Consider the following 23,014-nt stretch of genomic DNA (forward strand, 5'->3'; position numbering starts at 1 on the left):
TCGTCCTTCTTCTTCTCTTCTTTTTCTTGTGGTTGCTGGATCTGAGGAAGGAAGGTTCAGGGTGCCCCTAAATACTAAATTTAGGGGCGTTACAGGTAGGTAAAGGGCAGGGCCCAATGGGTCCCTTACCTGGGGTGGGTACACCCCCTATTCTGCCACTCTCCAGTGAGAGGGGGGCAGGAGCCTGTCCCTGGTTGGCTGGGTCCCCCATCCTCAAGATGACGGGGACTCGAGGTTGTGCTTCACCTCCCCTCCCTCACCTTAGGGGTGGAGTTGGCAGAGGTGGGCACACCTCTCCTCACTTTATTTTGCCAGCCGGGTCTCCTGCCCAAAGTAGGGGTAGAACCAGTGGGGACCAGTTGCTGAGTACAGCAAGTGATCTGGAGAGGCTCACAAAGGCGGTATGCCTTTGAAGCTACTCCTTCGTGAACCCTGCCCATCCTGGGGGAGAAGGCTTGGCACCTTTTCCCAGGATGTGCATTGTTTTAGGCCCCCGAGAGCGGCAAGCTCTCGACCCAGAGGTCCAGAAACATGTCTGGTGGTGGCAGCCTCAGCAGCCACTCAGTCAGGTCACTGGGAGTTAGTCGAGTTTCAAGGGGCATCTCTAAGATGCCCTCTGTCATGCATTTTGCATTAAATCCCACACTGGCATCAGTGTGGGTTTAATATGCTGAGAAGTTTGATACCAAACTTCTCAGTCTTCAGTGTAGCCATTATGGTGCTGCGTAGTCCGTAATGACAACCTCCCAGCACCATGTATTCTTAATGGCAACACTGCGCTTACAGGACCCATAAATGGACTTGGGCACTGTAGAGGTACAGGGCTCATGCACCTGTACCCTCACCACTGGCATAGGGCACCCAGCTAGAGGGGTGACTGATGTATGCCACGGCAGTGGTTTGTAGGCGTGGCACACAGGGATGTGTGCCATGTCGACTCTTTGTTTTGTTCTGCACCATGACACTCAGCCTGCAAAGGCAGTGTGTGGGTGTCAGGGTACAGGGCCTCTAAGGGTGGCACAATAAGTGCTGCAGCCCTTATGGGCCTTCTCTAGTCACAGTGCCCTGGGTACCTATGGTACCATTTACCAGGGGCTGACATTTGGCCGGAGATGCGAATTGGGTTTAGGCCCCAATGCAGTTTTAGGGAAGGAACACAGGCCCTGGGTACCTGATTGGCAGGAGCCAATTTTTTTATCATTTGTGTATTTGTTTTATGAATACTTGTTTCAGTTATATTTTGTGTATAGTTTTGTGGTTTAAATCATTGCATAGGGTGTGGTACTGAGATTCCAGTTATGACTCAGTGGGGGTCCCTAGGCTCCAATTATGATTCAGTGGGTTCCCTGGGTTCCAGTAATGATTAAGTAGGGGCCCACAGAAGTCTAAAGATTTAAAACCACTGCTTCAAACTGCCACATCAGAGAGGCAGATACAAAAACTGTCAAACATTGTAGTGTGTGTGTCATTTGTATAGGTTATCAGGGAGAAGTAAAAGCTAAGGATGAGGTCAGCTGAGAGTAAACTTGATATTAAAAAGCGTGGAGTTTAGTGATAATCTCTGTGTGACAATACACAGTGACTTGAGTGAAGAATGCAAAGAAGGGAGGAGGGCACACTGGGAGTACAGGCTGAAGATTGCTGAATGTCTTTCGATCTCCAAATGGGTTCTCTAAAAGGAGGACCAACCTCAGCCAAACCACATGAGTACCATGGAGCAGTGGAGATTGCTCTCTACAACTGCTTTTTCATAAGAGAAGAAACAAGGCCCTGGGATAATATGATGCAATCATTGAGATGTTGAGCCAAAGACTGTAGGTATAGGTAAATCCTGCAAGGGGAAACTAAAATTGCGTGGGTGGGTTTGGACCAACAGTGCATGGGTTAACTGAGCATTTCAGTCATGAGTGCAAGGCAGGTGATTAGTTTGAAAGTAAAACGGTATATATTAGAGGGATTGCTGCTGGCTGATAGATAAGGGGACGATTTCATAAGAGATATATTGATCATGAAAATAGGGTGAAAAATATGACCTGCTTTCTGCGTGGGAGAGATAACCAAGAGAGGTCATAGAATCTCGGATTGGATAATGCCAGGCTTACAGTTGGAATATTGGAGCACAAATGATAAGACAAATTCAGAAAGAGCAGTCCGGATGTTATTATCAGGACTCGGAGTCCTATAGAGGAGAAACCTTGCAAAAGAGCATGTAAGAAACATATTGATACGGAATAAAATGTGTCTGCAGGAGTAGATGGCAGCCCGACCAAGGTGGCCACGGTTTAAGTGGGGCAATACTTGCCTACAAAGGTATCACAATCCTACCAGATTATTTTATGACTTTGGACACAGCTAATGCAAGACCAGTGCCAGGGGGATCACATATCAATGTTCCTGACAGATCTAAAATATCCAGTTTAGCAGATTCTGAGAACAGCGTGGTTTTATTAGCATGGCAGGCCCTGATGCTGAAATGAAGAGATGAATAGTACTTGTGTTCTCGTTTTGTGACCTTTTTCAAGGCTTCTCAGCTAACCCGTCTCACTCACAGACCAGCCGCTGCTTGCTGTTCTCCTGATCACTTATGCCTAGTGATCTGGAGATGGCATGCTTTGAAGGAACGACACCCACCGCTTGAGGGAGTTTGGACAGGAACTACCATTGAACACTATATGGAGATAATGACACAACGCTCTCCTCCCCGTTAATGCGATCATGTACGACCATATAAAAGACGCACATTCCTCGTTCCGCACTAGTATGTCAGCAACATACTTGTTCTGATGACCTTGAACTTAAGTTGGTGTTTTATTCTGTTATCTACTTAATGGCCACTGTCCTAAGATAGTTGCGTCGCCATATTTTCTGTTATTGAACACAAGGGTCCTTCAAAGAGACCTCAGGCTGCCTGGTCACTGTTAAGGTAAGGCAGCAGAGCGTAGGTGACCTCAGTCATCCAGGCAGCTGGAGTAGGGTTGATTGGCCAGGTGATCTGGAAACATGCTCATAAAATAGTCACAGCAAAGGGGAGGGCGTTATTCTGAGGAGGAAATGACGACAAGGAAGAGGTTTAATGAGAGGGGCTTTACTACACTTCTTCCAGTTTTATCTCTTCCTTGAACTGTACATGAAATTGAAAATTTTCATCATCTGAATATTGTTATGTTAGGATTCTTCTTAAGCGCACATACACTGCAAAGTTTCATGGCTCTAGAGTCAATGAATTCCACGGTTTCTTAGCTGAACCCCATGGACTGAAAAGCTTCAGCCCTCCAGTCAAGCTTTTTGAAATTGACCAGGAGATTTGCAAACCCCGTTTCGTTTCTTTTCAATTTAATGTTATTTTTTAATAAAGACCAAAATATGATTGGCATAAATTTGAATGAACAGATTCACGTTTAATCACGTGTCCTTTCTTAAACAAGTCAATGCAAGTGTTAAATGTGGCTTGATATACTTTCGCCGCCATTCTGGTTTTCTTTTCACTTTGTTGGGTGAAGCCTTAATCTGGGTCTTGTTTGCTTCCCTTTATTTACTCACAGGCCCACGCTGCATGCTATGTTATTGTGCCTCCAGTATGCACTTTTGGAAGACTCAGAAATATGATGATGCATCCAAACTGCGTTCGTTTCTATTGCCGCAACTTCAGCAAAATGCACTCTTTTCGAATAACGGAAAACCTGCAGACAGAACCAGGTACATTGTTACTATATTAATCATTATATTATATTTGCATTAGGTACGAAAAGAGGTTTCTGTTTTTAAACTGTAGTAGTAGTTCTGCCTTGATGTTCTCACAAATGATTGTTTGTGTAACATTTCTATCCTTTCATATCAGTATTTTAGGATTTTACCCCGTTTTTTAATTGTATTTATTGTTAATCTAATGTAGGTATCTTGTTATGGGCATGTCTTCTGTGTAGTGTGTTTCATAAGACTTTACTTTAGACTTTAAAGGGTATTTTATCCCCTGTCCTCTGATGCGTTTTGAACTCTCTAATGCTGCCAAATTTATGAAACGTTTTTATCATTTGTTCTTTTATGGCCATGTTTGGCCGAATAAAGTTTTGCGACTGACTGATTGTGTACTTAGTGCTTATCTGGCAAGTAGTCAGCTGTACATAATCTGAATGTCCAGCAGTGGTGTATGTCCTGAAGCTCACACAATACCATTGGTCCAACCATTCCGTAACTGACCATATAATTACTCACCTATGATTATGTGAGGTTCCCAGTCAATATTTTACCTCTCAATTTACACTATTGTTCTTCTCGCTTCATTTTGCATTTTTTATGTGGACTTGTAGTGCTTTAGGACTTTGTAAGATCGTTTGAAATACACAGGGAAGGATTCACATCAGATATGATTAAATCAAGAAACGCACTTTAATATACTACTTTGTGTGATTCACAAAGTCTTCGGCCTGCACATAGCAATTTACCAAAAATTGCTTTTCTTCATCTAAATCTAAAGAAGCAAATTATTGTAATGTATAATTTGCAGATTCACGTTTATTTTTTTATTTTTCGGTTCAGAGGGAAACTACATTTTACTTTGGAGAACCCTTTCCCCACAAGAGTCTCGTCACAGACCATTATGTTTTATTTCCACAGCCGTTGTATGAGTCATTGTACCCTTTTCAACAGCCAATGTACTCACCTAGGCTCTTGTGCCACTTAGTGTGCATGGGTGAAATGGATGTGATAATTGGAAGTATTTGTAAAGTTACAACCTTCTGCCTTTCCTCCACGGTCTAATATGAGCACTGGGACTTGAGTTTAAACACAATCGTAGAAAGACTCTGCCTCTTTCTCTGCTGTCAGTTTGATGCTCTGTACCCAGATGTTTAGATTTTTTAGATATTATAGATGAACTGATGATTAATAAGTGTGTAACAGAACCTAATTTGATCCTGCATCTGTATGATGAAACTATCAAAATTCACCATATAATCAGGGGCATATTTTTCCAATTCTAGTAAGTTTATTTATTTTTTTGACCCAGAAAGGCCCGTATTCACAAAATCTGACTTTATTCGTCCACATTAAATTGAAAAAACACAGTTATCAAGTTTAGAATTTATTACAAAGAGCCATTTCATCACATATTTAAAAATAATATGCTTCCTTCATAATGGTCACGACTTTTTGACTTGCTGTGGTATTCTTTCCTTGACTGTCTTCAAATAAAGTGCCACTGCATTTGCAGGATAAGTAGATCCCTCTATGTTGCCACCATAAGCACTTGAAGAAGAATGGATGATTGATCATAGCCTTACCTCGAGGTAAAATGAAGAGATAAGCACCCTTTGGTTGTTTGTTTCTTTTCAAACTTATGCCATGAAGCACATCTGTCCATAGCAGTAAGAATACCCAATCACTTCTGGAGCAAAACACAGTGAAGAGAGAACTCCAAGCTGGGCTAACAATATATTTCCTTACCCAAAGCTCTTTTATGTCAAAACAATATTTTACGTTTACATCTTTTTTGTTATTATTAATGCAAGTACCATACATCCGTTATTTAACATACTCACATCTGCTTTAAATACATCTAAGTCTTTGAGAATCATTTCCATATGATATAATTCTATTTCCAACTTACTAGAACAATGTTCTCCCTCGCAAATTGTACGATCTGCATTGTGCTGCTAATCCAATCACTTTAAAACAAATTTACAAACTACAAACCATTCAAACTGCCCCCCACCCCCGGGTAATCTTGTTTCTTCCCATCTTGGTTTCCTTAGGGGCCCGAGGGCTTCCAAGTGTGAGTTCCCGGGGTATTTTAGCCCGCTAGGTCTGGCTCATTTAGGCGCAACACTCAGAGGTATCTCGGGCATGTGAGTTCATTGACCTCTGTAGACAAAAGAGTGAGAAATGGTTTCCACACTTCCTTAACCGCATGCGCGCTGCGGCGATTTCCGCGCTATGCGGCTTTTTTCAAAAAGCCGCGTTAGATGACGAGCTCAGCTCGTCATCAGCGTGCGAGCGGCGCAACTGATGACGAGCTCAGCTCGTCATCAGCACCGAAGGGGTTAAATGTTGTTTCTGAGTATGTCAAAATATACCATAGCCTGTGTAACCAGCCTGTATGTGTGGGTGCTGTGGTTGTCCCCCAGTGTGTCAGAGTATTTTGGAGCACTGCCCCCAAAGCTAGCCCCATCTGCCTTCCCATGAGACTTTTAAGTGGATATGTTACCGGGTTAGGCAAGCCCAATACCACATACACTGGCAATCTTGGGATCTGTCTTTCAAATTGTTGATCTATGTCTTCTAAAATTCAGGACCAATATGATGGCAGAGCCTGACAACCCCACAACCGTTGTAGAAGGGTCCCCTCCTCCCTGCATCCCCTCCAGCATGTAGGGCTCCAATCTGAGTTGCCCCTATTGAGATGGACTGGCGTAAGATACCAATATGTAGCTATTTTAGTGCCTGGCGCAACACTGGCAACAGTTCTTGTCGTACGCTTAGACATGTAATAGATTACTCCCCGCTCTTTCTTCGATAAATCTCTTCCAAGTTCCTTTGCCCATCTTTTCTGGCTAGGTGTAGGTTGCTCTGGAACTGACTGCCTAAGCATAACATACAGTTCAGAGATCAGTCCCCTGTCATTCTCTTTCGTAATCAACCATTTTTCATATTGCGTTAGTTTGCGGCTAACCTGTGGGTGCATGCCGGGCTGGAGCACCCAGTGCTGAAGCAGTAAGTATCGCAACCTCTCCGCATGCGGTATCACGTAGTCTGGTTGTATCTGCTGGAATGGGATAATGACCTCCACAGTAAACGAATACCCTACTGTTCTGCATGGCGTGTCGCGCCATGCTGCAAATGCCTTGTCCTCCATTCCTAGAGTGAACTTTTCATTCTCAAAAAGAGGTGTCAAAGGTGAGGGAAACATCGCGAGTCCCCATTTAGTGGTCAACCCTTCCCATACTTTCATCACAGATTTTGTGATTGGTGACCTCTGTAGGCTCTGGGGTCAGTTTGATTTCTTTAACAAGGGGACCTTCCACAGAGGGAGCCCCGTGTATTGCTTTGCCCACTTGCGTAATCTGAACTTACGCACACCACTTACTCACACAGAAACTCCAACACTCCTCTGGAGGTACAAAATGAGCTGTATTAATATTGTAAGCAAAGGCAATGAATCTCTGAAGCTAATAAATTCGTAGGCACAGAGTGAAAGGCAATAAACAATGAATATACCACACTATATATCTATAAATATGAAACTGTGAATACAGGTATATAAACAGTTAATGTACAAAGCACCTCACCAGATGCATCCGCACAGGAGATTTCAACATCCCTGGCCAAGCACTGAAACACCAAGTCGGGAACCTTGCAGACCGGGGCGCAGGAAGTAATCTCTCTGGGCACCAAAGTTGTCCCGCGAGTGCTTCCACTCCAAGACTGAGTTCCTGAGCTCCACTCCACAGACACCGCTTTTTTATAGTTTAAATCAACATGTTCGAGAAGCCTCTAGCAGGCGCTCTCGCCCATCTATTCACAGGTGCTGGCCCCATCTCTGCATCAGACCCACCCAGACAGACCTGGCCAGATTCTGTTTGGGCTGTGCCGAGGCAAAAGACATTCCTTTCCCTATCTCCGGCCTTGGCGCTTTGTACGGCCATCCTCCCTCTGTCCTAGAGATAAGCATAGAATGCACGGAAACACGCTGAAGGTACAACATAACCTCACGAGGCATCCTCACGAGATGCCTCGCACCAGCTTGTAGTGGTTTACGTGAAACACATGTTTATGTTACTGCAGAAGTGTAACTACCGGGCAAAGCAGCACAAAATGGAAGTGCGATGCAACAAAATGGAAAATCAGAGCATTGCATGGAATCGAGGTCAACATGTAATTTAGCACGTGTAAAATGGCAAATGCAGTACACCCCGCTAGTGCTATGTCCTGGAATAGCCATCTTTTTTCAGACTCAGGTCTACTCCAGTCTACAAGGTATCTCAATTGAGCCGCCTTGAAATAGTCTAATAAATTTGGGATCCCCAAACCCCCACTCTCAGGACACATGTATCCTGAATCCCGTCGCATACGACATCGAGCCCCCGCCCAGACAAATCGAAGGATATCTCCTTGCAATGAGGTGAGGGTGGCTTCAGGTGGCGAAGCCAGAAAGGTCTGAAACAAATACAGTGCTTCCAGTAATATGGCCATTTTGATCGCAGCCACCCGACCCAAGAGTGATGGGTGGTGGCGTCTCCAACACACTCAATTCCTTTCTGATCTGCCGCACCAGTCTAGAATAGTTCAGCACAACTGTTTGCTGAATAGTAGCCTCCAGTTCAATCCCTAGGTAGGGTGCGGACTCCACCCCCTGAATCCCCTGAATCTGATCTCCCTCGCTCCCATGGAGCTCGCTTAGTTTGTTGCAGATTAAGTATCAGTGATTTGCCAACATTAACCCGGAATCCCGAGGCCTGCCCAAAAAATCTTGTCGCAGGGATTCTGCTCCTACACAGAACTGTGCATAGAGACTTGGAACCTCAGTGAATTAGGGTGTGCCAAAACTCACCTTAGTACTCAAAATCCCCTACCAGACTAGCAATCACTGTCTCATTGGTTCTTACAAACTCCCAATGTTTAGACAACCCAGAACATGGACTTAGAACACCTCAGGTAACGTGGAACACATGAACACTCTTTCGTTATACAACCATATCAATCCAGAACGAGGAGTAAATGAAGACACGTGCACATTTGAAATGTTTATTTTCTAATGCAGTGTTCTCAAGCCCAGTATCTTAGCTAATACAAGCAAACATATTATAAGAAACAAAGTAATCAGCATAGTTACTAGTCCATAGAATACAAAGGGAGAAAGCATGTTAAAATGCTAGAGGGGGGGGCGTGGCCAAGATGGCGACGGAGTAGGACGTGCTTCTTGTCCCCTCCGGCGCCGGGCCTTACATAGCCTTGTCCAGCGTTGACCCCAGGAGCACCTCTGGGCTATAGGTCGCTCCTGAGCCTTCAGTGAGCGGTGGCTGGCGGCGGAGTGAGCTCCGACGCTCCTAGTGCCCGAGGTCGTGGGATTGGAGCAAGCTCGTGGCATCGGAGCTGGCGGCGATCCTCGAGGCCTGTGCGTGCGCTGAGAGCTGAAGCGCCGGACAGAGCTGCAAGGAGCTCTAGTGGTACTCGGCGAACGGTGGTGATCGGAGGCGCCTAATCTTTGCCGAGGGACGCTGCAGGGGCCAAGCGGCAGCGAGGACGGACCCGGTTGGAGCCGTGGCCTTGAGCTCCGGGAGGGGGCGGAGCCTATCGCCCGCGGGCGGCGGGCCCTACGGCGCGGCCGGCAGACTAATTGAGGCCGGGGACTGAGGCCTGGTCCGCGAGTCGGTCTGCGCTACTTTTGGGGTCCGTCCCTCCGCGCAGCAGCCTGGACAGTGCACGGCAGCTGGGACGACCCCGAGGGGAGACGATTGGCCCCTACAGTGGTGAGCAGAGGCGGTCACGGGGTGGAACGTTCAGAGGCCCCTGCTTGGACCAGAGTGTGCCTGATCGGCTTGGCACGGCTGCTGGTGGCTGAGAGGAGGCACAGGGCAGTGCTAGCGCTCGGCCCATCGGCGGTGAGCCCTGCTACAGGACAGTGACGGAGAAGGCTGCAGGTACGCAGATCGACCGTGGATCCGGTGACGTAACGCTGTGACAGGCTGGTGAGGCTTTGGGGCCCTTTGAGGGTCTCCCTGGTGGCCGGGACTCCTAGAGAAAGGTTGTGCCCAGAGGGCGGCTTTCCCTCGACCGGGCCTAGCGGCGGACCTGCGTCACGTGGAAGGTGCGCTTCGATCGGCTCACACGCCCAGGAGGCCTGGCTGGCACTGAGACCTCCGGCAGGACTGCTGTTAACACGCCGCCACGCGCCTGCCTTCCTGGGGTGCAATTCCTGTGTGCTGGGGCATCGAGGTCTACAGGCTAGAGACACCTGATTCATCTTTGACATTGGGGCGCCGGGGGACGGCTGGAGATTGTTGGGCGGTGTCTCCGCCTGGTTCTGACGGCAGGCTCTGGTGAACCCTGCTCCCCTGTGCACCGATCTTTTGACCTGCCACCGGTGGTGGACTGCGACAACGATGGCCACCTCCCTACGCAAGGGGAAGCCTGGCAAGGATGGGTCAGCTAAGGGCTCCCAGCCCCCGGCCTCCCCCGGCCCTAGCGCGTCTCCGGGGAGGTCTGACGATGAGGCCCCGGCTACTAAGGCCTTCATGAAGGAACTCTTCGCCTCCATCAAAGATGATATTGCCGAGCTCCGAATCCAGCTAACTTTGGATCTCCGCGAGGTGCGGAGGGATGTCGACGGTCTTGGGGAGAGAGTGGCCACTCTGGAAGACCATGACCTCAGCATGGCCAATGATGTCCACCTGCTACAACAGGACGTGCTCCGGCTCAATGAACAGAACATAGATCTGCAGGCCCACGCTGAGGATCTGGAGAATCGTTCCCGCCGGAATAACATCCGCATTCGAGCGGTCCCTTGGGATGGCGAGGCGGGAGATCTCAGGGGATATGTGCAGGCGCTCTTTCTTCAGATTTTGGACGAGGAAGATTTGCAGGACATCAGAATGGATAGAGTCCATAGAGTGGGGCTGCCCAGGCGGAATGGGGGCCCTCCCCTGACATACTTGTGTGTGTGCACGATTTCCAACTCAAGGAACGAATCCTCAGGAAGGCGCGGGACATTCCCTCCCTGCAATTCCGGGACCATCGTCCTCAGCTTTATCAGGACTTAGCCGCTTCGACGCTCCAGAAGAGGCGCGAGTTTCGACCGGTCACTGCTTATTTGAGAGAGCACAACATCTCCTACTCGTGGGGCCACCCCGTCCGCATAGTCTTCCGTTGGCAGAATAGACTGGCACAGATTCGATCTCTCCGGGAAGCGAAGGCACTCCTGGGGATTGAGGAGGAGACCCCGGCGCCGGAACATCGCAGTCCTTCACCACGGAGACGACACCGTTCCTCGTCTTGGCACGGAGTGGGACCGGAGGCGAGCCGCAGGAGGCCTGACCACACGACTAGCCTGCAGGAGCGTGGGAGTGCAGTGGCGTCAGTGGCCTCTGCCACGCTGGCGTCGTCGCAGCAGAGCTCTGGGGCGGCCTGATCTTCGGGCAGCTCACCTTGGTGCCGGAGGGGCACGCACATTCAGGTACCGGGGTTATGTATGTACTTTTCGAGAAGACACCCCGCCCTTCGGCCTTGGGAGATCCGATGTTTGGTCCCCGTCCACACCCCCAGGGGAGTTTCCGTCAGGGTATGTTTCTTTCGGGACTCTGTTTGTTTTTGTCCTGGGTCTTTGGGGGGTTGGGGGGTTTGGGAGGGGTGGGGAGGGAGGGGGAGGTGAAGGGGTGGTCTGACTGGGGTGGGTGTTTTGGTAGGACTGTTGGTGGTGACGACGATTGGCTGCTTACTGTCCGGGAGGATGGGTTGCGGGCTGTATATTGCAGGTTCTGGACGGCATCTGTCATTCCATATGGTGTTCCAGGGAGACCTCTTAGCCTCTGTGTCTGGAGGACTTGGCCGCTGGAGTCTTGGAGCTGGGGAGGGTGGTGGTGTGGGAGGGACTTGCCTTGGGGTGAGCTGGGTGAAACGCCTGTCGTGAGAAAGTGTGGGAGTTGCGTGAACTGGGGAATGCAGGGAATTGTGGATCTAGCTGCTGCGGAGCGGGGGGGGGCCTGACATATCCTTATGCCTCTTAGCATAGGCACCTGGAACGTAAAAGGCCTTAACTCCCCGCAGAAACGACAAAAACTGTGGAAATATCTGCTGGACCATCACTTAGATATCGTGGGCCTCCAGGAGACCCATCTAGCCCGTAGGGACGAGCTCTGGCTCCGTCATAAACAGTATCCTCTCATCTATAGGTCCTCTGCCTCCACTAAGCACAGGGGGGTGGCTCTGCTGTTTCGGGCCTCCATTCAATTCAAGCCTATGGGAGTGAGTGGTGACAAAGACGGCAGGTGGTTGATGGTCAAGGTGATGCTTTGTGGCCGACTGTGTACATTTGTGGTTGTCTATGTGCCCAATGCCCAGCAAAATAACTATGTCCAGGGATTATTAGATAGGATGGGGAGCTTTGTTGAGGGACATCTGGTTGCCATGGGGGACTTTAATATGGTATGGGACCACGCTCTAGACAGTTCCCGGGCCCAGAGGACGGAATCTGGTATTTTTTCCACCGTGACTAAAGACAAGATGGGGGAGTTGGGACTCATAGATGCCTGGCGCGCTGTCCACACACAGACTAGGGACTATACCTTTTTCTCCCACGTACATCATACATATTCCCACATAGATTATGTGTTTTTGAGCCAAGCCCTCAGGGGAGATGTCCGCGATTCTAAGATTTTCCCGCTCTCTGTCTCGGATCATAGCCTGTTGGTACTTCTGCTGCAATGGTCACCGAGGGGGGGATGGATATCGGAAGTGGTACTTCCCGGCGGCGCTTGTACGGGACGACACCTCCTGTAGGGAACTCAGAAAGGCCATTCGGGAGTTCTTGGCGCTTAACCCGAGCTCGGACACCTCTGTGTTCAACACTTGGGACGCCTGTAAGGCCTCCCTGAGGGGCACCTGCATAGGTCTTAATGCGGCCCTTAACCGCTTCTGTCTATAAATGGAAACAACAAGCGGTATACTTGGTTCCTCGGAACAAAGGTTGTCGCAAACTGTTCAGAATATAAATACCTCGGAATATTGTTCGACAAAGGAGGTCGCTTTTCGCACCAACTAGGGGCAATCAAGAGGAAAGGGATGCTGATAGCTACCACGCTCAAACAGCTAAAGTCTAATCTGAATGGTCCCACTCTTCTCCCACTGCTCCGTGTGGCACAGGTTAAGCTAGAGTCATCTATTACATATGGCAGTGAGGCTCTAAAAGGCATAGATGCGAAACTGCTGGACACAACCATTGGAAAGGCCTACCGACTTCTCTTCAACCTGCCAACCTACACCTCACAAGCCCAGATCCGGTTAGAGTTTGGACTGACCTCCCAAAAGCTTGCTAGAAGAGGCTCATACATTAAGTGCTGGCAGAAAATAAAGAACTCGCCAGAAAACTCACTTAACCGTCTGCTATGGCTAGATCTAAGCAGCTCTCTTCAACTGCCGGCGAAAACTTACCTAGAGGAATCCCTGACTGTCACAGGTCTAAAAGAACTATGGGAAACTCCCTTACCGCACGTGCAATTCAAGCGTGTTGTCAACAAGAGCATAAAAAGACAATCGCACTTGGAAGACAAAGCGACCTTTTCACAAAGGCGACACGCATGGATGACTTTGTCCACATACAAATCTCCTGGGTTACAAGCGTACTTTGGTCTGGGGTATGGCAGGAAATCAAAAGAAGCTTTCTTAAAACATAGGCTAGGAATTTTACCCTCTATTCCGCATCTGCAACCATGGCTGAGAAGGGACTGTGGGATAAAATGCAGGCTGTGCGGGGCAGAATATGAAGACTTAGAACATCTACTATGTATCTGCCCAAGGCTGAAAGAGGAAAGAGTAGCCCTGTTAAAAACTGCCTTCAACGAACAAAAAATCCGCACACGTAGACAAGCGGTTCTTGCTTGTTTCGACCCAGCCCTTCCCCCATTAAACGGGAAGTTGGTCAAATTCCTGAAATGTTTGGAATTGAAACTAAAAAATCTGGAAGTTGGCACCAGTCCGGACTAGTTGAAAACTGGCCAAGTCACCACACTACGACCACACACCCGCACCAAACTGTTTTTATCAAAGGTTTTTGTTTTAAAGCATATTATATTTTTCTTACAGTCTTTTATCGGAAGGTATGAGTGATCAATGTACTTTTGTAACGGTTTTAATTAACCTAAAACAATAAAAATTACTTACTTACCCTTAACCGCTTGCGGAGGGTTGAGCGGGAGAAGCTGGATGCGGAGCTCGAGGGTCTGGAACGGGCTCACAAACTGAACCCTTCCCGCGCGACACTTCGCCCGCTTTCGGCTGTCAGGGGGAAGCTGAAGGCGCATTACAACAACCGCTCTGAGCTTGCCCTCCTACGACTACGTCGAGGTTCGTACGCTCAAGGGAACAAAGTAGGCCGACACCTGGCACGCCAGCTTCGAGAGAAGAGGGAGAGGGAATATATAGGGGGGATTCAGGATCCGGGAGGCTCGGTGCATCACCGGGATGGAGATAAGGCAGATATCTTTGGCCGGTTCTATGCGGCACTATATGCTGGTGACGCGCTTGACCCTAGTGCACAGGACGCCTTTTTGTCGGGCCTCTCCTTGCCGCAGGTCTCTGTCAGTAGCAACGAACATCTGACGGCTCCCTTCACTAGGGAGGAGGTCCTTGAGGCGATCAAGGCCTTGAAGCCTAATAAGGCTCCTGGACTGGATGGATACACCGCCTATTTCTACCAGTCGTTTGCCTCTGAGCTAGTTGATTACCTGGTCTCGCTCTTCAACGAAATGGCGGCCACGGGGAAGACCTCTGGCACTATGGCAGAGGCTATGATCACCGTGATCCCCAAACAGGGGAAGGATCCCTCCAGGTGTGCCTCCTACCGCCCCATAGCCCTGTTGAATGTGGACGCTAAATTGTACTCCTCTATCATCGCCCGCCGGATGCAAGACCTGATGCCGGCCATTATCCACCCGGACCAGTCAGGCTTTATTAAGGGTCGGCAAACCCATGACAACTTGCGGAGGGTGATGCATTTGATAGAGAAGGCCTCCAGATTCCGCATTCCAGCCGTGCTGGTGGGTCTAGATGCCGAAAAGGCTTTCGACCGGGTGGACTGGGGGTTTCTGTTCCGCAGCCTATCCGCCTTGGGCTTTTCGCACCACTTCCTCACGATGATTCGTGCGAACTATAATCGTCCTACCTCAAGAGTGCTGGTTAACGGTCATCGATCTGCCAGCTTTCCTCATTCCAGAGGTACGAGACAGGGATGTCCCCTTTCCCCTCTCCTCTTTGCCTTAAGTATTGAACCCCTGGCCCTGGCGATACGGGAGAATGACCGCATCACGGGACTCCCCTTCACAGGGGAACAGCACAAAATTTCCCTCTTTGCGGACGATGTCCTGCTGTCCCTTGGGGATCCACTCCAGTCTTTACCGCCTATTCAAGAGGAGCTCTCCCGGTTTGAAGCGGTGGCGGGCTTCAGAGTCAACTTTGACAAGTCACACATCCTGAACCTGACCCTGTCCTCTGCGGAGGTCGACCGGGTGCGTTTACTGACGCCCCTGCCATGGGCCTCCACCTCCCTGATATATCTGGGAGTGCGCCTCACACCTACTGTGGGGTCCCTATTTGCGGCCAACTTTCCCCCTCTGCTGGCTTCGATACGATGTGATCTGGATCGCTGGAAGCCAAAATTCCTTTCATGGCTCGGCAGGATCCATGCTCTTAAAATGGTTCTCCTGCCTAAATTTCTATACCTTTTTCAGGCCCTCCCTATACCTATTGACCTAGCCTTCTTCCGCAAATTGAGGACGCTGATGCTGAAATTTGTCTGGCAGGGGGGTCGGGCTCGTATTCCTTTTACGACGCTGCGCCGGCCGAGGGGAGAGGGAGGCGTGGGGCTCCCTGACCTGCTCTTATACTATAAGGCCGCGCAGTTGCGAGTGATAGTGGAATGGTCCCAGCAGCTCTCAGAGAAACACTGGCTGCATATGGACAGGGCCGTGGCGGGGAGGTCCATCTGGGATTTGATCTGGAAGCCCAAAGTGGCCCGCCGAGGAATGCTTACATTAGCACTCCCACTAGCACGGTTCTGAAGGTGTGGGACTCGGTCGCTGGCGACGAACGTTGGACCACATTTCCGTCTCCCTTCACCCCCATTCACTTTAACCCTGCCTTTCCACCGGCCTCGCAGGAGGGACCCTTTCGGCAGTGGCGAGAGGGGGGATGTAGGGCGCTTACGCATTTGTTTCACGGGAGGGCCCCCCTCACCTTTCACAACTGCATGCGCGACTATGGACTCCCGGTCACTGAGCGCTATCACCATGCCCAGCTTCTCCACTGGGCGACATCGCCAGGAGTCGGCGAGGCCGCTACGCGTCCTCCTTCTCCTTTCGAGTCCTTTTTACTACGCACGTCTACGATGAGGGGGACGATCTCCTTCCTATACGGTCTGCTTCTGACCACCACGATCGCCCCGCGCCCTCGGTACATGGGACAATGGGAGGTGCTCTTGGACCGTGACATCACTGATACAGAATGGAGGTACCTCTGGAGGGATATAGCCACGCACAACCACTCCGTGCGCCTTCGGGAAGCCCATTTGAAGACTATGTATGACTGGTATTTATATCCAGTCAAACTTCACCGTATATTCCCTGCCTCTTCGGATAGATGCTGGAGAGGGTGTGGCCTACTGGGAGATTTTCACCACATTTGGTGGGACTGTCCAATCATTCGGCCCTTCTGGACGGAGATCCCCGCCCACATCAAGGAGATATTGGGATATCCGATTTCGGATTCGGTGGCCCATGTACTACTGGGTCTCCGAGACCCACTGCTGGAACATCAAACTAAGGCGGACAAGCGCATTCAATGGCTATGCTTAGGAGCGGCTAAGCTTACGCTGGCGGCGGCATGGAAGAAATCACACGCCCCGGCGATATCATTGTGGCACGCGAGACTGTGGGAGCTATTGAGCATGGAGAGAATGGCGGACATCTTCCTGGGCGATTTTAAAAACTTCTTATTCCGTTGGCGGCCTCTTGTTCGTTTCTTGTCATCTGGGCTGCCCTCTGCGGTGTGCCCACCCACGCTACGTGCCTTACACCTATTTCAAGTATGACCCGACTGCATGACTATCCAGTTTACTAAAATGTGTGAATGTGGCGTCGTCACCACTGGGGGAGGGTGGGGGTGGGGAGGGTAACAGTTGGGGTCCGTTTGGTGTTACTTGTTGCGACAACGCTCAGCTCTTGGGGATTCCGAGCTTTTGATTCGCTCTGCACCCCGCTTCTAATGCCCACGGACTACTTATGGGCATGCCCTGCGAACTTTCGAATGGACTCTGGACTTGCAGTTGGGCTAGCTGTTGGTCCTTCCAACCTCCTTAGTTGCTCATTGCTTTCTTCCCCAATACACTTTACGGTTTCCCCTGTGTGGGATTTGTGGCGGTATTGTCGCCTATTTATTTCCCTTTTCTTGTCCCCCTTTCTTTCCTTCCCCTCCCCCCTTTCTGAAAAAACTTTGAATAAAAACACGTTTTACAAAAAAAATGCTAGAGGGAAGAAGGCTAAATTGCACCTAAATCTTACCCTCCCTTACTAGTATATTATATTATATCTAAGAAGGTCTCTTTGGATTTTAGCAGGGCGGCCCCATACCTTTGATCCTAGTGGTAAGGGATCTCATCATCTTCCACCAGCTCTCTGCATGCGAAGCATCATCAAGTGTGTGTGTATGCTCTGTGCAGTGCAATATAAAAAGCGCCTAAAGCCAAAGTTGGCCGCAGCTGAATGTATGTTATGTCTAGAACGTGCGAAGATCAGACCTCACAACAACCACTAGTTCCTTTAAAAAATCAGGAAGTGAATCCTTTGGTTTTGCAAATGCTGCGAGTATGTCATCCGCGTATAGGCTAATGGTGTGTGCCTCCCCCCAAATGGGATCCCCTTAATCTCCGGTTTGTTGCGGATCCTCTGTGCTAATGGTTCAATGTAAAGTGCAAACAGGAGGGGCGACCCCTGTCAAGTGCCTCGTTGAATGAAGAAAGGACGGGAGGAGATGCCATTTACCCTGAATGAGGCAGTGGGGCCACCGTATCAGCATCCCACCCACGCCCGAAGCCTATCTCTCAAACCAAAATGCGACAGAGTATGTTCTAGGAAGCTCCAATCGACCCGATTAAATGCCTTCTCGGCATCGACCGTCAATAGGAGCGCATCCATATTCGTTTGATGTGCCTTAACAATTAAATGGAAAATCCTCTTGGTATTGTCTCCGCTTTGCCGGTATTGAATAAACCCTGCATGATCAGGTTCTGTTATATTCTGCATCACCGGGCTTAATCTCATGGGCCGTATGCCTGTGAACAGTTTCAGATCTACGTTAAGAAGGGAAACCGACCTGTAAGAGCCGCAGTCCTGCTTATCTTTCCCCGGCTTCGGTAGCACTACTGTTGCTGCTGCTAGCATATTAGGCGGGATTGTTCCCGGGCCCCCAAAGAAATTATACAATCCCGTCAATATCTGAGCTAGAATATGGCAACGTTTCTTGTAAAATAGGGCCGAGACGCCATCTGGTGATTTGAGAAGTTTAAGTCTTGAGATCTCTGTGACCACTTCCTAAATTCTTATGTGGATGTCCAGGTTTTCTGCTTGATCCGGAGTTATCTTGGACATATGAACACCCTGTAGATAAGAGGTTATGTCATTTTCAAGTGTAGTTTCTCTGTTATATAGATTCGCATAAAAATCGCGAAAGGTTTGGGCTATCTCCTCATCAGTAGTAACGCCCTCCCTTTCCCGCCCCCTCAGCGAGTTTTCTTTGTTTGTTGCCATTGGGCTCTGAGCTTGCTCGCTAGTAAGTGCCCTGTCCTATCCCCCCCAATGTAATAAGAGTGTTTTAATCTTATCACTGCGTACTCTGCCCTATCTAGGTCTATCCCCGCCAGTTGCGCCCTTGCTGCTTTTAGCTGCCTCCACACTCTAGATGCCCCTGTGCACTCTCTCCAGTTCTTGAACCTGTGAGGATAGCCCCGCACGTTTCTCTTTGTGTTCTTTGTTGTCTGCAGCTTAGATAGCTATTAGGTCTCCTCTTACTACCGTATTTAGAACCTCCCACACTGTAGCTATGGATACTTTGGGGGAATCATTAATTTCCAGGTAGTCCTGGATACACTTGGTGAGCTGTTGTGGCACCGCAGTTTTGTGGAGCCTATAGTCCTTCAATCTTCAACATCCTGCCCTCCTCTGTTGTGGTGGTAGCTGTAGGTTAATAGTCACTGAGTCATGGTCGGAGAGAGTGCTATGTCTGCTTCTTTAATTTCCCTACTAATTTCTTTCATGCCTGTCTTTTGCCATATCCAGCACCATGTTTAAGTCCCCTCCTACTTGTGTCATGCATGTTTGCAAGACCATGACATCCGCCATAGCTGCCTTCAGGAAGCCTTCTTGGCCTGTATTAGGGGCATATACTGACAATTACCATAGAGTGGTACCCAAACTGAATTGTATAGGCCAGCAGCCTCCCTTTTATTTCTGCCACCTTGTCTTTCACTTCCCTTTTACAATGTTTAGCAATCAGGATGTCAACTCCTGCTTTCTCTTCTGCAGTGGAGGAAAAGAACTGTTGGGGGAATGCTCTTTAGCGCGTGCGGTGCCAGTCCTTGGGCAGAAGGTGTGTCTTCTGTAGAAGACATATATCTGCCTCCGAATTTTCCAAGTAGGAGAGGATAGCTAATCTTTTAACGAGGTTAATAATCCCTTTCACATTTAGAGTAAGGACTTTCAATACGTCTTTTGACATTACAATTGACACATCTTGGCGCTCAATTAGGCTCAGTCTCGTCAAGTTTCACCAAACGCTCTGCTCCCTCCCTCTTCCTTCCTACTCTTTATTGACAATCATATCCCCTTCTGGCCCAGATTCTTTAGATACCGGGACCCTCCCTCCCTAACCCCAACTGAAACAAGATTAAACACATCCCCAAATAGTCCAGAACCCACAGAACTAGTTTGCGTGCCTATGGTGAACCAGATTGAAGGCTGCATAATGTGGCCCACAAGCTCCCCCTCGCTCAAATGAGTTCCACCCACCTCCCGCCTGACATATCTCACTTATCTGTCCCCAGAATATCTCAAAGACCGTCCTTAGATCGGTACTTATTCAATTAGGTTTCCAATATGGCCTGTATCTCCTGTGCTATTGTCTCCGGATCGGGTTTCGTCGCTTTTGCCGATAATCTGCCTCCCCCGACCCATCTCCACCGCTCGTGTTGTGATGCTTTGTCCCCATGGTCCGACCCCTCCTATTGGGGATTCTCGATGCCCAAGATCCGACATGTCTTTTATAGTGACCTGAGTTGGTGTAGCTTGCCTTCCTATCTGAAGATGATTCTGAAAGGGTGACCGCATGAATATGCGATGCCTTGGTTCCGCAGGTGTGTCGTCACTGGCCTAAAATCCTGTCGTGTCTGCCGCGTTATTGTAACCAAGTCCCGGTACAGAGCGATGGCATGACCTTGGTACGTCAGAGATTGAACATCACGTGCCTTACGCAATATTTGTTCTTTCAACTGAAAGTCTGGTAAGTATGCCAAGCTGTCTGGGGGAGGAGCCGGTGCCCCTCTTTTTAGACCCACTCTGTGTCCTATCGATCCTGATTTCAGTCCTGGGGCACCTTTAATATGCTTCTGAAGAGGCCTTGTAGTTAGTGCGTTATGTCAGTCCCTTCCTCTTTAGAGGGCACACCTTTGACCCGTATATTGTTTCGTCTGGACTGATTTACCAGATCCTCCACGTGGACCTATATATTGATCTGCTGGGAACGGAGGCGTATGACCTCCTGTTGCAGCTGTTCCAGTTCTTCATCCCAGGCCATTTCGTGGTCTTCTTTACTAGCCACTCTCTCCCCTACCGCGTCGATCTCTTGGCCGACATACTTTATCGCCCTTGAAAAGTCTCCTCTAAGGGCCTAGAGGTCCTCTATGAGTGTGGTGAATAGCTGCTCCAGGAATGAGCGTGTGACCGGTACCTCAGCGTTCTCCATGTCTAGCCCCCCCGCCGATGTCGGCAAAGCACTTCCACCGCTTCCCCCAGTCATCTTAGTTAACATGTCCTGCGTAGATCTGTCTTTTTTCCCCCGCACCATAGACATCTCTGTTCCAGTATTGTATCCTCAACCTTAGTGCTTTGATACTGGGTCAAGCTCAGAGATTTCAATCGTGGAACCGCCTCCTATTGCTCCATTTGCCACCTTGCTGCTTGTCTCCGACTTCACCCGGGTCTGCCCCGCTCTTTGACTTTCCCTTGTCAGCTTATGGTTTCGCCAACCTTTAGCATAGATATGGCGCAGAGATGTCTCTTTTTCTATAGGGGTACTCAGTTTCATATATTGTCCCTGTGTTCTGAGGGTACTCCCTCCTCTCCTTTTTGTCTAAAACCCGATTCTTTCCTTACCCTGACTTATGGGTAGCATGGACCTTATAGTTCCTGTCAAGCTCGATTTGGTGAGTACCCCTAATTCGTACCTCACGGGCCCCCTTTTTTCCGTTTCCACTGGGGGCTTGTGCTGTGCTGCAGGTGAACGCTACTTATTTATGGCTGAGGCTGCGATTTGCACTGGTATCCTGTGGCTGGCTCCTCTAACTCAGGCCATATCTCCCTCGTCCCTTCCACTCGCGCCACACCCTACTCGGGTCGGTTGCTTTGGGCCCCCTCTGGGTTCACTTTCCCTCAAGGTCGTATCTGTTGGTGCCTCCCTGGCACCGATCATTTGTGTATGGCGTTTCACTCGTCCCCCTGTGCTTCAAGCTGCTTACTTTTCGTGACAGAGTGTGCCGGTTTCTTTCGTTCCTTCGCCGCTCGTCTGCCCAGTACTGCCTCAATGATGTGGTCTCTCCCCAGCTCTTGGCAATGAAGCTTGTGTTTCGCTGCTGGTAGGCACCTGTCGCTTCAGCCTGCTCAGCTCTGTGTTCGCTCTCCGGTACCCCTTTCGTCCTGTTCCTGCCAGTCAAGGCGTCTCCCAAAGTAGTCCTGCGACTTTCAGTCCGAGAGCTGTGCCGCTATTTTGGGCCGATGCATGCGAGAACCTCTACGCCTGTTTTTATGGCTTCCCTGCACAATTCCTGTTCCAGAAAAGCCACCACTGTAGTCACACTACTGTCCCTTTTCCTCGTGTGGACTTTCAGCTATATTGAGCGTCAGCCCGAATCACGGCGGCCGGATGGAAACGGGGAGACAAACTACACACGTCCTACCCAGTCACCATCTTTGCCACGCCCCCCAAAAACAACATTTTAAAACATTTCTTTCTTCAATGTTTGTGTTCTTCTCAAATTAGGTTGATCCTACTTTTTACTTCACGTGGAATGTAATCCAACCAAATAGCACAGTTTGTTTTACAAAGATAGGGGGCCTCACAATTCCTACACATTTCTTACTTGCCCTACTAAAACACCATGATCATATTTCAGTCAAACAACAAATGACAACTGAAGTATTATCCATGAGGTGCTAATTAACCTAATCCTTACACTCATGTATCATGTCCCATAGTCGATCAAGGGGGCGTAAACACCAATTCCCAGCATTTACCATCTCAAATATTCTAATCCTGTTTCCTTTCCCAAAGTGTACAGTAGATAGCCATGCAATCATAAACTGGTTATGGATAATTTTGTGAGTGTGAAGGAATCTAATTGGATCCCGCATTTACATGACGAAAGTAGCAAAGGGTTGCCCTGAGTATGGTCTTCCCATGCATTCTTCTTTCTCCTGTAAGGAAACCTCTGCAGTAATCTTCAAAAGCATGCTCTTTTTCTATAATGAGTTCTTGTCCTCTAAAAGACGAGCTACATCCATATTGTATTTTGATTCCTGGAAAATGAAAATCAAAAAGTATACAGTTAGTGTGAAGCAATGTGTTATTGGGGAGGTGCTTTTTTGAAAGATTTTGTGACATAGAAGAGAAGGTTATTGTTCCAAACGTCTCATACTGTATCATCTATGTAATGTTTAGTAACATAGTGCTAGGTGTAGTTCTATTGTGAAAGACAGACGTTCAAGATTCCTTACTGTAGTTGTATGGCATTTAAATGGATGATTTTTTTCCATTTGTGCTCATTCACATGTCCAGCTGCCCCATAACTGCAAGGTATATCGTCCTTTGAATTCAGCATCTGCTACAGGACCTTGACATAAATATGTGATGTTAAAACGCGGTACATTTCATTGCAGTTAGTACAACGCAAGTCGTTACAACGACTTGCCTGGAGAGCGCTGGACTTAGGAATAGTATGATTTACTATTCCAACTCCAGCCTACGTAACAGTAGGAAAGGTGTTGGA

At 48.9% G+C, this 23,014-nt stretch overlaps 1 protein-coding gene across 1 annotated transcript in view; it reads left to right on the forward strand.

The window, feature by feature from the left end:
- Positions 1-23,014, forward strand: part of DGKQ (diacylglycerol kinase theta) — a 1,501,752-nt gene that overhangs the window by 782,258 nt on the left and 696,480 nt on the right. Inside the window, exon 6 of the mRNA XM_078676348.1 lies at positions 3,543-3,696. Coding sequence (XP_078532474.1) covers positions 3,543-3,696 — 154 coding nt within the window. The remainder of the gene's footprint in view (positions 1-3,542; positions 3,697-23,014) is intronic.

Source organism: Lissotriton helveticus, chromosome 2_1, assembly GCF_964261635.1.
Source record: "Lissotriton helveticus chromosome 2_1, aLisHel1.1, whole genome shotgun sequence".
Taxonomy (NCBI): Eukaryota; Metazoa; Chordata; class Amphibia; order Caudata; family Salamandridae; genus Lissotriton; species Lissotriton helveticus.